This window comes from Anabrus simplex, chromosome 5 (assembly GCF_040414725.1).
Source record: "Anabrus simplex isolate iqAnaSimp1 chromosome 5, ASM4041472v1, whole genome shotgun sequence".
NCBI lineage: Eukaryota > Metazoa > Arthropoda > Insecta > Orthoptera > Tettigoniidae > Anabrus > Anabrus simplex.
In genome coordinates this window covers 241541083-241553984 of record NC_090269.1, presented here as the reverse complement: position 1 = coordinate 241553984, position 12902 = coordinate 241541083, and the positions used below count along the sequence as shown (strand labels likewise).

Below are 12902 nucleotides of genomic sequence, written 5' to 3'. Positions count from 1 at the left end.
CCTCCGAATGGGTGGAACATTCACACATAGTATCGACAGTTTGTAGATACACGATGTGTACGTAAAGGAAAGAGTTCTGGGCGCCCTCGTGTTCCTGAAGAAAATGTTACACGAATTGAAACTGCTTTCCAATGTAGTCCTTCAAAATCAACTCGTCATGCTAGTCGGGAGTTACAACTGCCTACAACAACAATTTGGCATGTTTTGAGACATCGGTTGGTTATAAAGCCGTACAAATTACAGCTGTTACAAGCTCTGCGTCCTGATGACAAACGCAAACGTGTGGCATTTTGTAACGAGATTCTTGATGCTATTGACAATGATAACACTCTCGCACAATGTGCATCGTGTTCAGTGATAAAGCGACTTTCCATGTTAGTGGTCAGGTGAACAAACACAATGTTTGAATTTGGGGCCTACAGAACCTACATGCAGTCATTGAACATGTAACTAGATTCGCCCAAAGTCAGTGTGTTTTGTGTGATATCCTGATCATCTGTTTACGGCCTATTCTTCTTTGATAGAAACACGGTTAACAGTCAGCAGTATCTCGCTATGTTACAAAACTGGTTGTTTCTGAGGCTGCACAAAGACAACTTCATTTTTCAACCCCCTCACTGGAGTCGCCAAGTGTGTGAATATCTGAATGAAACTCTACCGAACCGTTGGATTGGTCGTCAAGGATCTGGCAACTTAGCATGTCTCAGCTGGGCTCCACGGTCACCGGATTTGACACCCTGTGACTTCTTCCTGTGGAGTTTCGTTAAAGGCAACGTTTATGTACCACCACTCCCACAGAACCTGGAACAGTTGAAGAACCGGATCCGTACTGCCATAACATCAGTGGATGAAGGACATGCTTGCCCGAGTATGGGAGGAATTTGAGTATCGATGTGATATTGTTCGTGTCGCTGATGGAGGACATATTGTACATCTGTAATCTGAACTTGAGAGGTTCATAAATATGTGTGTAAAGTTTCATATTCGTATGTCTTACAGTTTAATAAATATATGCATTCGAAATATGTATATTCTTTTTTAACACCCTGTATTTGTCCATTGAAGAACACTCCAACAACAACTCATTTGCGACAGCCTTGTATTTTTATCTCGGGTGATGAAGTACTGGAATCTTTGCGGTGTGACTGGAAAGGAAAGGTTCTTGTGTCCTGTTCCAGAAGGCCCATGGAGAAACCAGATGAAAGCACAATGCAGGGAGAGGCCGGCTAGGAGGTCATCACTCTGACTCACTAATCCCTTCCAGAATATACTGAAAGGGGCTGTGACAGGGCATGTAACAATAATTACAAATACCCATATTTCAGATGGAAGTTTCTAGTGTAATCAAGTATTAGTAAATTTTGTAGAATATTTCCTTGCAGACAGGTCTTTGAAGTATTGGGAAACAAATTCTGAAATATTTGTCCAATGAAGAAATGATTAAAGGCCATGAAATCTCAGTTACAGATAATACTGAAGTTACTTGTCTAACGCATTGACAATAAAGCTGAATAATGAAAAAGAGAAGAAAAACTATCTTGACTAGGACACGGTGGTCACTTTCACAATACTTTGAAGAGTGTATCAACGTTAAATTCATTAACAGAGTATCTGCCTCTGCTCTTTTTGTGTTACAAGTGACTTGGAAATTACACACTGGTAACATTGCTGACGGGCCCCGAATATTGAGGCTGCTACCCCATGTAGACCACTTTTAGAAATAATACTTCCTAGGTAACAGAAGTTGTCAACTCGCTCTATCTAGTTCTCTAATACCAGTGGGTTCATGTTTCTGATATCGATCCTTAGCTCCTTTGTCTTGGCAATGTTTATTTTGAGTCCCACCTTTTGTGCTTCCGTTTCGAGGTGTTTTATTTTCTCAGTCATATGTCTGAATGAGTGAGAATAGACATATATCATCCGCAAAGTCCAAATCTTCCAGACAATCCATCATTCCCCATTGTATTCCCATCTGCTTCCCTTCAACCACTTTTCTCATGACTTGTTCTAATGTTAATAAAAACAGCAAAGGTGACAGCAGGCACCCTTGTCTCACTCCCAACTCTATTTGAAAGGGCTCTGAAAGGTCTCCATGATGTTCCACTTGGCAGGTGTAACCTCTGTATAACATATCTACCATGTTGATGATTTTCGTTGGAGCCCCTTACCCCTGCATCACTCTCCAGATTGCTTGGCGCTGTACACTATTAAAAGCTCTTTCAAAGTCAATGAATGCCAAGTAGAGTGAAGAATGATATTCAACTGATATTCCATGGACTGTTCTACTATAATTCGTAAGCTATTTATTTGCTCTATACAGGATCGGTGTTCTGTAAAACCTGCCTGCTATTTCCGGAATTTGCCTCCAATGGTTCTCTCAGTTGGTTCAGTATGATTCTCGAAAAAACTTTACTTGGTATAGACAAGAGTGTAATTCCTCGCAAGTTGGTGCAACAAGTCAGATCCCCCTTCTTTGGTAATTATATCAAAATGCCCTTCTTCCAATCCTCTGGGAGTGTCTCCGTCTTCCATATGTCTTCGAACAATGGCAAAAGCATCTCAGCTGTCAACTCGTAGTCTACATTCAACACCTCCGTCACAATATTATCCACTCCAGGTGTTTTGCCTGCCTTGCAGCTTTTCAGTGACTTTATGATCTCGCTCTTCGTTGGCAGGTTGATATTCACTGTCAATTCTGGAACCTCTGGAGTCTTCCTCTCCTTGATCCTCCTGTACCATGACTTTGTTTAGCACTTCTCTGAAATGCTCTTTCCATCCTGTCATTTGTTCTTCACTGTTCGTAAGCTTCTTACCTTCCTTGGATTTTATTGGCCTGCGCTGATTGAATTTCTTTAGAGACAGCTGTTTTGAAATGTTGTAAAGCTGTTTTGAATCTCCTTTAAGTGCTGCCTCCTGCGCCAACTCTGCTAGGCTATTTACCTGATTCTTCTATCATTTCTTGCTGCTTTCTTTATTTGGCGGTTCAGTTCACTGAACTTTTCTATCAAGCTTCTTTGTTTCATCTTTGTAATGATTTAGCTTTGTTTTGATCTCCTTTCTCTCTTCTATATTCTTCCAGTATTGTCCAATATCCATTCCTTTCTCCTGTTCTGCTTGAATCCCAATATCTCCTCACTTGTATTCAGGAAGGTTGGTTTTATCCTTTCCCATTTTCCATTCACTCTCGTTTCATTTGGACCTCCTCCTGCGTTATCTAGATCAAGTGAACTGTACCTATTCTTCAGCTTGATTACAAGATCCTTTTTTAACTTCAGCATCTTTCAATTTTTCGCCGTTGAATTTTTTCTTTCCACTTCGTTTATTCCTTCAGTTTACTGCAACAATTTTCAGTTAACTTCAGCTATTACCAGGTGGTGGTCGCTTCCACAGTATGAACCTCTTTTGTTCCGAGTGTCTAAGAGGGATTGTCTCCACATCTGGCTGATTGCAAAGTGATCGGTTTGATTTTGTGTTCTCCCATCTGGTGAAACTCATGTTACTTTTGTGACATGTCCTGAGAGGAAAAATTGATCCACCAATCACCAGATGGTTAGTTAGGCAGAACTCAACAAAGTGCTCTCCATTGTCATTCTGGAGTCCCACTCCGTGTTTACCTAGAACTCTTTTCACCCCGTCATTTTTATTCCCAATCTTGGCATTCAAATCAACCTTTGGCATTTTGATCTCTTTCTTCTTAATCTTTGTGAGGAGACTTTCAAGCTGTCCATAAAATTGGTCCTTCTCTTCAGGCTCTGCTCTTTGGGTTGGTGCATAGCACTGTACCAGACTCTTGTCTTGAACCATGCTGTAATGATGCAGTCTGAAACAGGGTTCCAGTCAAGGAGGCATTTTCGTGCTTCTCTTGTCAGCAATAGTCCCACTCTGCTTTGGTGGTCATCATCATCTTCCTTTCCTGAATATAACAACCTTTTGCCATCTCTCAACTGATGCTTTCCAAATCCATTCCATAGTGTTTCCCTCAGTCCAAGCACCATCATCTTATAGCGATCCATTTCCTTTGAAATCTGTTCCAACTTCCCTGCTTCGTACAATGTTCGCACATTCCAGAAACCAATTTGAGTCCGAGTTTTCATTCCAAAAGTTGTCATCGAGATATCCGTCCGGTTTACTTTTGTATGTGTTTCTGTAATACTTGATTCTCGGGTGTGCAAGTTATTAGCCCACAGCACCCAGCAGTGGAGGGGCAGCCTCCTATAACATCTAGGCGTGCTGATTTTCTGTTAGGGTTTCTTCCCTTAGCCTTTGGAGAACCAACTCCCTATACTACAAGGCAGTAACTTCACCAGAGCCCTGTTAGCTGCTATTTTCAGGGTTCCTGTAAGGCCTTCACAGCGACCGTAGCAGTCGCGGGGCACACGAGGTTCTCACTGTACTTCACCCTTACAGGCATTCCCCTACTTCTAACGTTGCCCATCTCCCACGACGTGGACATGGGGTTGGGCTTATGGAAGATGGTCTGTACATAATTAATCACAATTATCGGTATCCATTGGCAACTGAATATGCCGCGCCATGTTGACATTCACACTGGAGCTCCAGGAAATAGCTCTAGATATCCAACATTATTTTGTTAAATACATGAAGGTTTAAAAAAAGAAAGATGCAGCGATAATTTAAATTCCATGACTACATTATTTGGAACTTCTGATCTTGCCCATAATTTCATCAATAATCAAGGAAATGCGAGGTGCATAAAAGTGAGAATTGTCGTAGCCTGTCTCCTACTGTCAGCTGAGAAACTGCAAGAATCCTCAGGACTCGTCACCCATGTGGCACATCAGACAATGAATTTGCATATAAATGTTGAAATACTTTGTCCTTACATAGGGCACGTTGGCATGGGCGCTCCATCTTGTACAATGATTATCAGCGCTTAAGAACACCCGTGTATATACAAAGTTTCCATGGCTACTTAAGACCATACAATTTTAAAAAATATGTTGGCACTAAAATCTACGACCCCTCTACTCCATGACATGATTGAAACTAGTTAAAATTATAGCAAACAGATAGCACAACAAGCTACAAATGATGCCCTTGCGTAAAAACGGAGATCTCTGTGGCCTGTCAGCAATCCCTGGACGCAGTACTATGGAGATCTCCGGGGTTCGTCGTCAATGTGTTAATTCTTTTTAAAGTACTGGCAAGTACCCTTTGCAATTTTCTCATCATCTCCAGCTTTTTCTTGAGTTTGGCTATAACTTCTAGTATGCATCTTTCACATCTTCCAGTCCTTTTGTAGTTAGGTCACTTTTTCTCTATTTGTTTCCTTAACGAATAGGTCTGTCATCTAGCACTTGATTATTTGTCCAAATATTGATCCTTGATTGTTCAGAAGTTTCAAAAGTTTAGAAGAACAAGAACTTATAATGTTATTGAATAATTATTTTATTTTCCAGGTTGGGCAAGCTCGTAAGAAGTTTGATGTACCATACCCTAACATGTACAGTCCTACAAATACTCATTTTAATTGTATTCAGCGTGCACATCAAAACACGTGAGTATCTTCTTCTGAATATAATTTTCTAATTTCTAATTTGTATCAGTTTTATTGAAAGAAAGAAAGGGAAACCTGCGAGGATCTCTACAGGGTGAAGTTTAATAAAACCGACTAACTGCAGGGACTGACTCCTGACTGGAAATGGAGGAAAAAATGTCCTACGAACATGTGTCCGGAAATGGACGGTGTGCGTGCAACGACTACAAATAGTCCCGGGACACAGTACATAGCTGAATCGCATCCACGTCACAGCAGATGTTCAAAGTGGCCTCCATGGGCTGCAATGCGTGCGTTCAGATGTTGTGTCGTGGATTGCCTCACTCTTTCGCCTCTCGCCGAATAGCGTCACAGGCATTGTGAACACGCTGTTGAAGGGTCTGTACATCAGGAACTTGTTCAGCATACACAACGCTTTTCAGATGTCCCCAGAGGTAAAAATCCAGGGGGTTTAAGTCCGGTGATCTAGGAGGCCATGCAACAGGGCCTCTGCATCCTATCCAGCGCCTGGGGAAGATGTTGTTGAGGTGTTAGCGAACTGTAATGAGGAAGTGGGGTGGTGCTCCATCATGCAGAAATCACATAACCTGTCTTATTGCCAAAGGCACATTCTCAAGCAATCCAGGCAGAGTATTTTGCAGGAAGTCCACGTACGTTCCACCGTTGAGGCGTTGTGGAATAATTTGTCCAAGTATGTGGTTGCCTAGAAACCCTGCCCAAACATTGATGCTGAACCGATGCTGGTGAGACGCATCAACCATTCCCTGGGATTTTCTGTAGCCCACAGATGACTATTATGCAGATTGACGATGCCATTTCTGGTAAAGGTTGCTTCATCTGTAAAGAGGACTGATGACAGAAATCCCATAACTGTGATGGCCTGGTGCAAAAACCATCAACAAAATCCTTCCCGTAGATGGAAATCTGCTGCTGATAATCCTTGCACTCGTTGCAGGTGATATAGCGGTTGTCCTGCAGGATACACATAATCGTAGTCTGGCTTACACCATATTGGCAGGCCACTTGCCTGGAGCTTGTACTAGGGTTCGTCTTAATGTCCTGAAGAACCTGATCCTCCAGGTTTGGTATACGCACAGTCCGCCGCCTCCCTGCACGTTTGGCTGTCTGAAAGGACCCATGATCACACAAACACCCAAAAATTGCTTGAAACGTTGTGTGATGTGGTTGGTGTCTGTGAGGGGTGCTTGTTTTCGTATAGCCGTGCTGCCTCTCGACCATTTCCATTGGCTTGGCCATACACAAACACCATCTCGGCTTGTTCCTGACATGAATACCGCACCATTCTGCTTCCGACAGTACGCTGCTTCAATCACACTATCTGCAACAGAAGAAACACACTGCAAGTAGTCGGAGAAAATTTCATTCGTCGGTGCCATCTACCGTAGCAATGATGCATTTCCAGACACATGTTCATAGGACATTTTTCCCTCCATTTCCAGTCAGGAATAAGTCCCTGCAGTTTGTCAGTTTTATTAAAGTTCACCCCGTATATTGCATACCTGCCAACCCTTCCGATTTACCCGGAAGCTTTCCGTTTTTTAACTCGTCTTCTGATTTTCTGATTTATTTTTACTTCTTCCTATTTTTTATCTATATAACCTCCAGTACGGGTATTACTCTTCCTCTAGGATAAATTCTTATGTTCTTGTGTAATTTACACAACCTTATTTTCAAGCACACTTATTTGATGCTTTATTTGGTGAGTGTATCGTCTGTTGCTTTCGTGTATCGTGTTTCCCGCTCACTACAACTGCGTGTGTACTTTACTGCTGGGAATTCAGGATGGCAATTTTTCTACAAGCAAGAGAGGCTAGTGCGCGCTAACAACTCCGTTAATCGGGACCAAGAATGAGTTTGTTATTATGTGGTTTGCATGCTATTAACATCATTTCTGTGCGTAGTTAAGTTCGAGTTGTAGGCCACGTATTTTTTCTTGGGGTTCTGTGATTATTCCCCTGTCGAAGTTGTATGTTAATAATGTATGAGACATATTGATTTATTTTGCATGTGGTAGTTTCGCGTATTTCAGTGCCTTTGTGTTCATTCTTAGATCATAATTTTAATGATTTGGATGTATTTCAGAGAGTTGTGCTGATGACAGTTTCTGGTATTTTCTCTTCACATTATGGCCATAAAACATAAGTGTTATCTCCAAGTGTTCAGAGATACCTTTTAAAATTGAATTTCTGCTCATTTTACAGTCTAATAAAGGTTACTGTTATGCATTTTATTCCATATGTCGGTGTGATATAAATATCTTGCATGGAGGGAAGGCTGATATTGTAGCTCACAGTATCACACGAAAACACAAAGATAGTGCTAGCTGTCTCAAAAGGACATAAAATTAAGTAAGTTTTTTGTAGGCAGGAAGGACGATGATGCAATCACTCGAACAGAATGTTTATTCACGGCATTCGTTGTTGAACATAACCTTTGTAAACTGTACCAAAAAAAGAATAAATTTGTCCTGAACTTTACATTACCTGCTCGACAGTTTGTTATTTAGAACACGACTGTTTCCAATATGTTGTCAGTCCCTTATACATTCAAAACAAAATGCTTCATCTTCCTTTAGCCCCACTCATTATACAATACACTGCTCTTATTGTAGAGAAACCACTGCCTGCAGGGAGAGCCACATAAACAATCAACGGTTTTTACACCTTTTAGTAATTCTCATTGTAAACTAAGTTGGTAAGTCCATTGAATTCTCTCAGGTCCGAACAACAAACTAGAGCTATTTGCTGGTCTTCCTCCAACCTCACTCTTATGCAATTAGCCACAGAACTACATTCTCTTTATACTGAAGCTCACCACACATCCTTTATTTCTGTCCATATCATGTACCGAGCAGTCCACCTGCCACTTGCGAGTTTTATTCGACCCGTCACATTTACTACAATTCTGAAATACTCCAGTTTCTGTCCCTAAATGGGTGATATAATGAGATGTGTGGTTACGGGCTAGAGGACAACAGGATCGTGAGTGCCACTATTAATTCATTATGGATACACTGAATTAACCCGTAAAACAAGCACAGATACAAACAACACGTATGTTACAACAACAGGTGCGCACATAGACCAGGAACAGGTTTGTATAGGCTGGGAACTGCCCGCTGCTTTTCAAGCCTCATAGTAACTCACTATCCCATGCAAGTTGTTTTTGTTTTTAACCGCCAATTGGCTGGGATGTAGAAAGTTTGTATATTTTAGTTTCAACAGACTGATTTGTTTATTTGGCCTTGAAAAGTGCTGTTGGTATTATGGCATAGCATAGTGTGGAGCTGGGTTGGACAAAGATGAGGTGGTGATGGCTAGAACATAGGCAACCAGTTACCTACATCATATTGTCCCCATTATTGCCGAGCTAAGCCCAGCCAGTGAGTGAGAGATCCCGGGGTGGACCGTTCGTTCCTGGCTTTCCGTCTTTTAGAGGCATTTAAGGGAAAAGGGGTGACGACCAAGCAAAAAAAAATTAAAAACAACACACTTATATTTATTAACATAAGCATCCAAAACACAAAAATATCCTTGCTGGAATTTTATTACAAACATCTTTCATAATGTCTGGTCTTCCTGTAGCAATTAACAACCAAAATGTAATCCTCGTCCTCCAGTTTTACTGTTCTGGAATGAAAATTAACAAAAGATTAGGCCTTCCCTGCCTTCAAAAATTAACATATTTAAATGAAAGTATCCAGAGACTTCAATGAGAATGAACACCAAAATTAGTAGGCAGCTGTCTCGCTTATTATTACATAATAAAATTAACTTAAGGTTCCATTAATTTATAGCAATTTCAACACGTGGTTAATGTTAAATTCTGATGAACTTCAATAATTAAAGTGTATAACGTCCATTAATAACGCTAGTAGAAACTCTGATGAAAAATCAAAATTGATTCCAAAATGTATAATTAATTATTATTATTATTAATCTCTAACATTATCTGTGTAGCATTTTACTTTATCATCACATGATCGTCTTTATAAATTAGTGTATCTCACTAAATAATTCTCATGGTAATTGTAATACACATTTTCCTAATTAATTATCCTTCCAATTAATTGTGATTATCATTACTCATTATCACCTAAACTCAAGCTGATTATGCCGTTTGTAAACATTAAATTTATATTTGCATGGCATTTAAAGTTTCAAGTCAGTTTGAAAATATTTTGGAATTTTAATATAAATGCATAGAAAATTTTCTCAAATCCATGTGTGAGTTAGTTGAAGATTAATTTATAAATCGTTTGCCTTTACTGAAAAATAACGATACGATCTTTCACCTAAATCTTTAGAAAGTGTAAATTAAATCCTAGCCTAGTTTTACTCGGCACTAATCTCATCAAATTGTTCCTTAAGGTGTGCTAAAGAAGTCATCATGGTGGAAAACAACATTGAACACAAACCATGCCGTTGCAATAAATGCACGACCAGATTAAATTACATTAAACAATCGAAAAACATGGAAAATATTTATAATTACAACACACACACACACCACATTCACACAAGGTAACACGTGATTTTTATATAAAAAATATTTACAGCGAATCCTGCCCTTATAAATTAGTTAATTATTTTTAGCATGTAAAGTTAAAAACTTCATGATTGTTCCGTATTGAATAGAGAAATAAGAAGATGTACAATATTATAGGGAATGATCCACCTTTCAATACTCCGTAGTAAAAAGTAGTTACAACCTGTTTATTGGGACCGGTTTCAACACATAAGTGTCATCATCAGCCAATTAGCGAAGATCTTAAAACAACTAATATATTGAACACAGGCAAAATATTAACATTGTATCATATCGTAGCAATTCAGTTAATGTTCAAAACACAATAATCACAGTCAAGAGAGTAAACAGAACATCACTATCTTGCGCCGAAAACAAATATATTTGAAGTTCATAAGCAGATCAAGTATGCACTTATGTAAAGTCGTTGCTAGGCAGGTCTTGTAGGCATTTGTTTCTCCGGCCGAAGAGTAAAAGGTGACGTGAATGAAGTCTTAGGAAAACAGTGTAGGATTTAATTTCGTCAAAATCGAAGTGGATATATAGGTTTTAAAATAATTTAAAACGTTAAAAAATAATAAAGCCAAATAAAAATATATTAAAAAATGGGAAGAAATAATGAAAGAAATACGAGGTTCAACTCGAAACAACTTGCCGTAGTAATTGATAAAGAAATGATAAATAGAGAAAGGGGGTGGGGAACGTTTATTAGAGGGTGGTGATGGTGGTTATTGTTATTAGAGGAAATACAATTGGGCAACAATCCTTTATATAACACTAATTCGAGGAAAAAAGAGGAAGAGAACCGACACTTCGAAAAATGAAGATATCGGTTAAAGGAAGACAAGGGCCACGAAGGGCGTGAAAATGAAAGACTCCCTAGCCCTCACAGGATCTCCAAAAAAGCCTGGTAAGCCATCTGCCAGCCCTCCTCCGAAGTGTTCGAAAATGGTGGGTAAGAGCAAGAGGCCCCAACGCCCTCTTGTTCGATCTCTTTCTGGAGAACCTAGTTCTCCCAGGAAGAAGGCCCACTGTCCCCGATCAATGAGATCACCGTCCGCGGAGTGTCCAGTCACCACGCCTCCTACTTCTGAGGAGACGATGGAGACTGAATCACTCATTATCGTGGATGATGACGACAATACCGACAAGAACGGCGGAAAATGGCAGGTAATTGACAAAAAGAAGGGCAAGCAATTGTCCTAATTTCGCAACACTACTAATCCACACAATGGCACTATTGCAGTGGAACTGCAGTAGTTACCACTGTCGCCTAGGTGAGTTACCAATATAATGGTCCGTTATTGGACATTATAAATTTTCCAGCTAACTCATTCTTGGTTGCCTGCGTTTTGCCCTCGTGTGCTAAGTTAGGCTCGTCAGTTGGGACTTAGCACACCACCCAAGACGCAAGGCTAGTGCATACCGTGGAGGCCACTGCATAGGCTATTTGAAGCCACCAGCAGTGCCAATGCACTGTGAGAGCTATGTCTCATTTCCAAAAATAGATGCCTGCCTGGCCATCAAATGATGTAGATGTTGATTCCCATAGGGAACCTAAAATATTTTTCCCGAATGAGTAAATTTATAATACCAATATAATGGTCCATTATTGGACATTATAAATTTTCCAGCCGAATGCCACACGGCCGGTTGGGTTTCGGATTGATAGCTTGTGTCATGATTTGAATATTGATATCGGTGGTTGTCTTGAAAGAACTCTTAGCGAGGTACCTCCGTGGTTGGTTCCGCGACCGGATATACGTCTAGATCTGCTGCGTGGACCCAAGGTGAACACAGATTCCTCCGTTTATCGGAGGTATTTCCAGGACTTTGTTCACCAATATCCTTCTGCGAGACTTATCTTCACGGATGGTTCAAAAATCGGAGATAATGTTGGTTGCTCTTTCGTCATTGATGATATCAGCATGAAGATCTCGCTCCCTAAAGTATGTAGCGTGTATACTGCAGAGCTTTACGCCATCTTAAAGGCTCTGCAGTTTGCACTGCGTGACGAAAGAAGCCACTTTCTGTTGTGTACCGATTCATTAAGCTCTCTGCAGTCTATTGAAACCTGTTTCTCGCCACACCAACTGGTGCGGCAGATACATGACCTTCTAGCCAGGTTATGGGATGCTGGCACCAGAATCACTTTCGCGTGGCTTCCAAGCCACGTTGGGATTGCGGGAAACGAACTTGCGGATGAAGCTGCAAAGGAAGCTGTACTTTTACCTCCAAGACCAGTCAATGTACTGTACCTGCTAAGGATATATGTTCTCAGCTACGTCGAACCATCTTGGCGTCCTGGGAATCGGAGTGGCTAGATATCCGAACTCCCAACAAGCTGAGAGCAATTAAGAAGACAACTACCGTGTGGCGGTCCTCTTTCCGACCTTCACTGAGAGAGGCCATAGTACTATGCAGGTTGAGGATAGGTCATTTACGATCCACGCACTCTTATCTCCTAAAGAGGGAAGACCCCCCAGTGTGTTCTTGTGGTGCTGACTTCACCGTGGCCTGCATCCTCACAGAGTGCGCCGATCTCTCTGGTCTAAGACGGAGCCTCGGCCTGCAGAAAACACTCGAACGCATACTAGCTGATGACGCGACTACTGCTGATCTCGTCATCCGCTTTACGTGCGACAGTGGACTTATCAAGGGTATATAAATTACAAGTGTACTGTTACTCAGGGAACGTACGTTCCCTTTTGATACGTTAGTAATCCTTTCGGTCTAATTCTATAATTGTTTTATTTTGTACTGCGTTTCCAAATTACTTTGTTGAATAAATAATTTCGTTTTTATATTTTAAAATTCTCTTCCACTTATTTGTTCA

At 40.7% G+C, this 12902-nt stretch overlaps 1 protein-coding gene across 3 annotated transcripts in view; it reads left to right on the top strand.

The window, feature by feature from the left end:
• LOC136873943 (glutathione S-transferase 3, mitochondrial) overlaps positions 1–12902 on the top strand; it is a 116855-nt gene that overhangs the window by 29548 nt on the left and 74405 nt on the right. For all 3 annotated transcript variants that reach the window (XM_067147320.2, XM_067147319.2, XM_067147318.2), the window contains one exon: positions 5421–5518. In XM_067147320.2, the coding sequence (XP_067003421.1) occupies positions 5421–5518 (98 nt within the window). The remainder of the gene's footprint in view (positions 1–5420; positions 5519–12902) is intronic.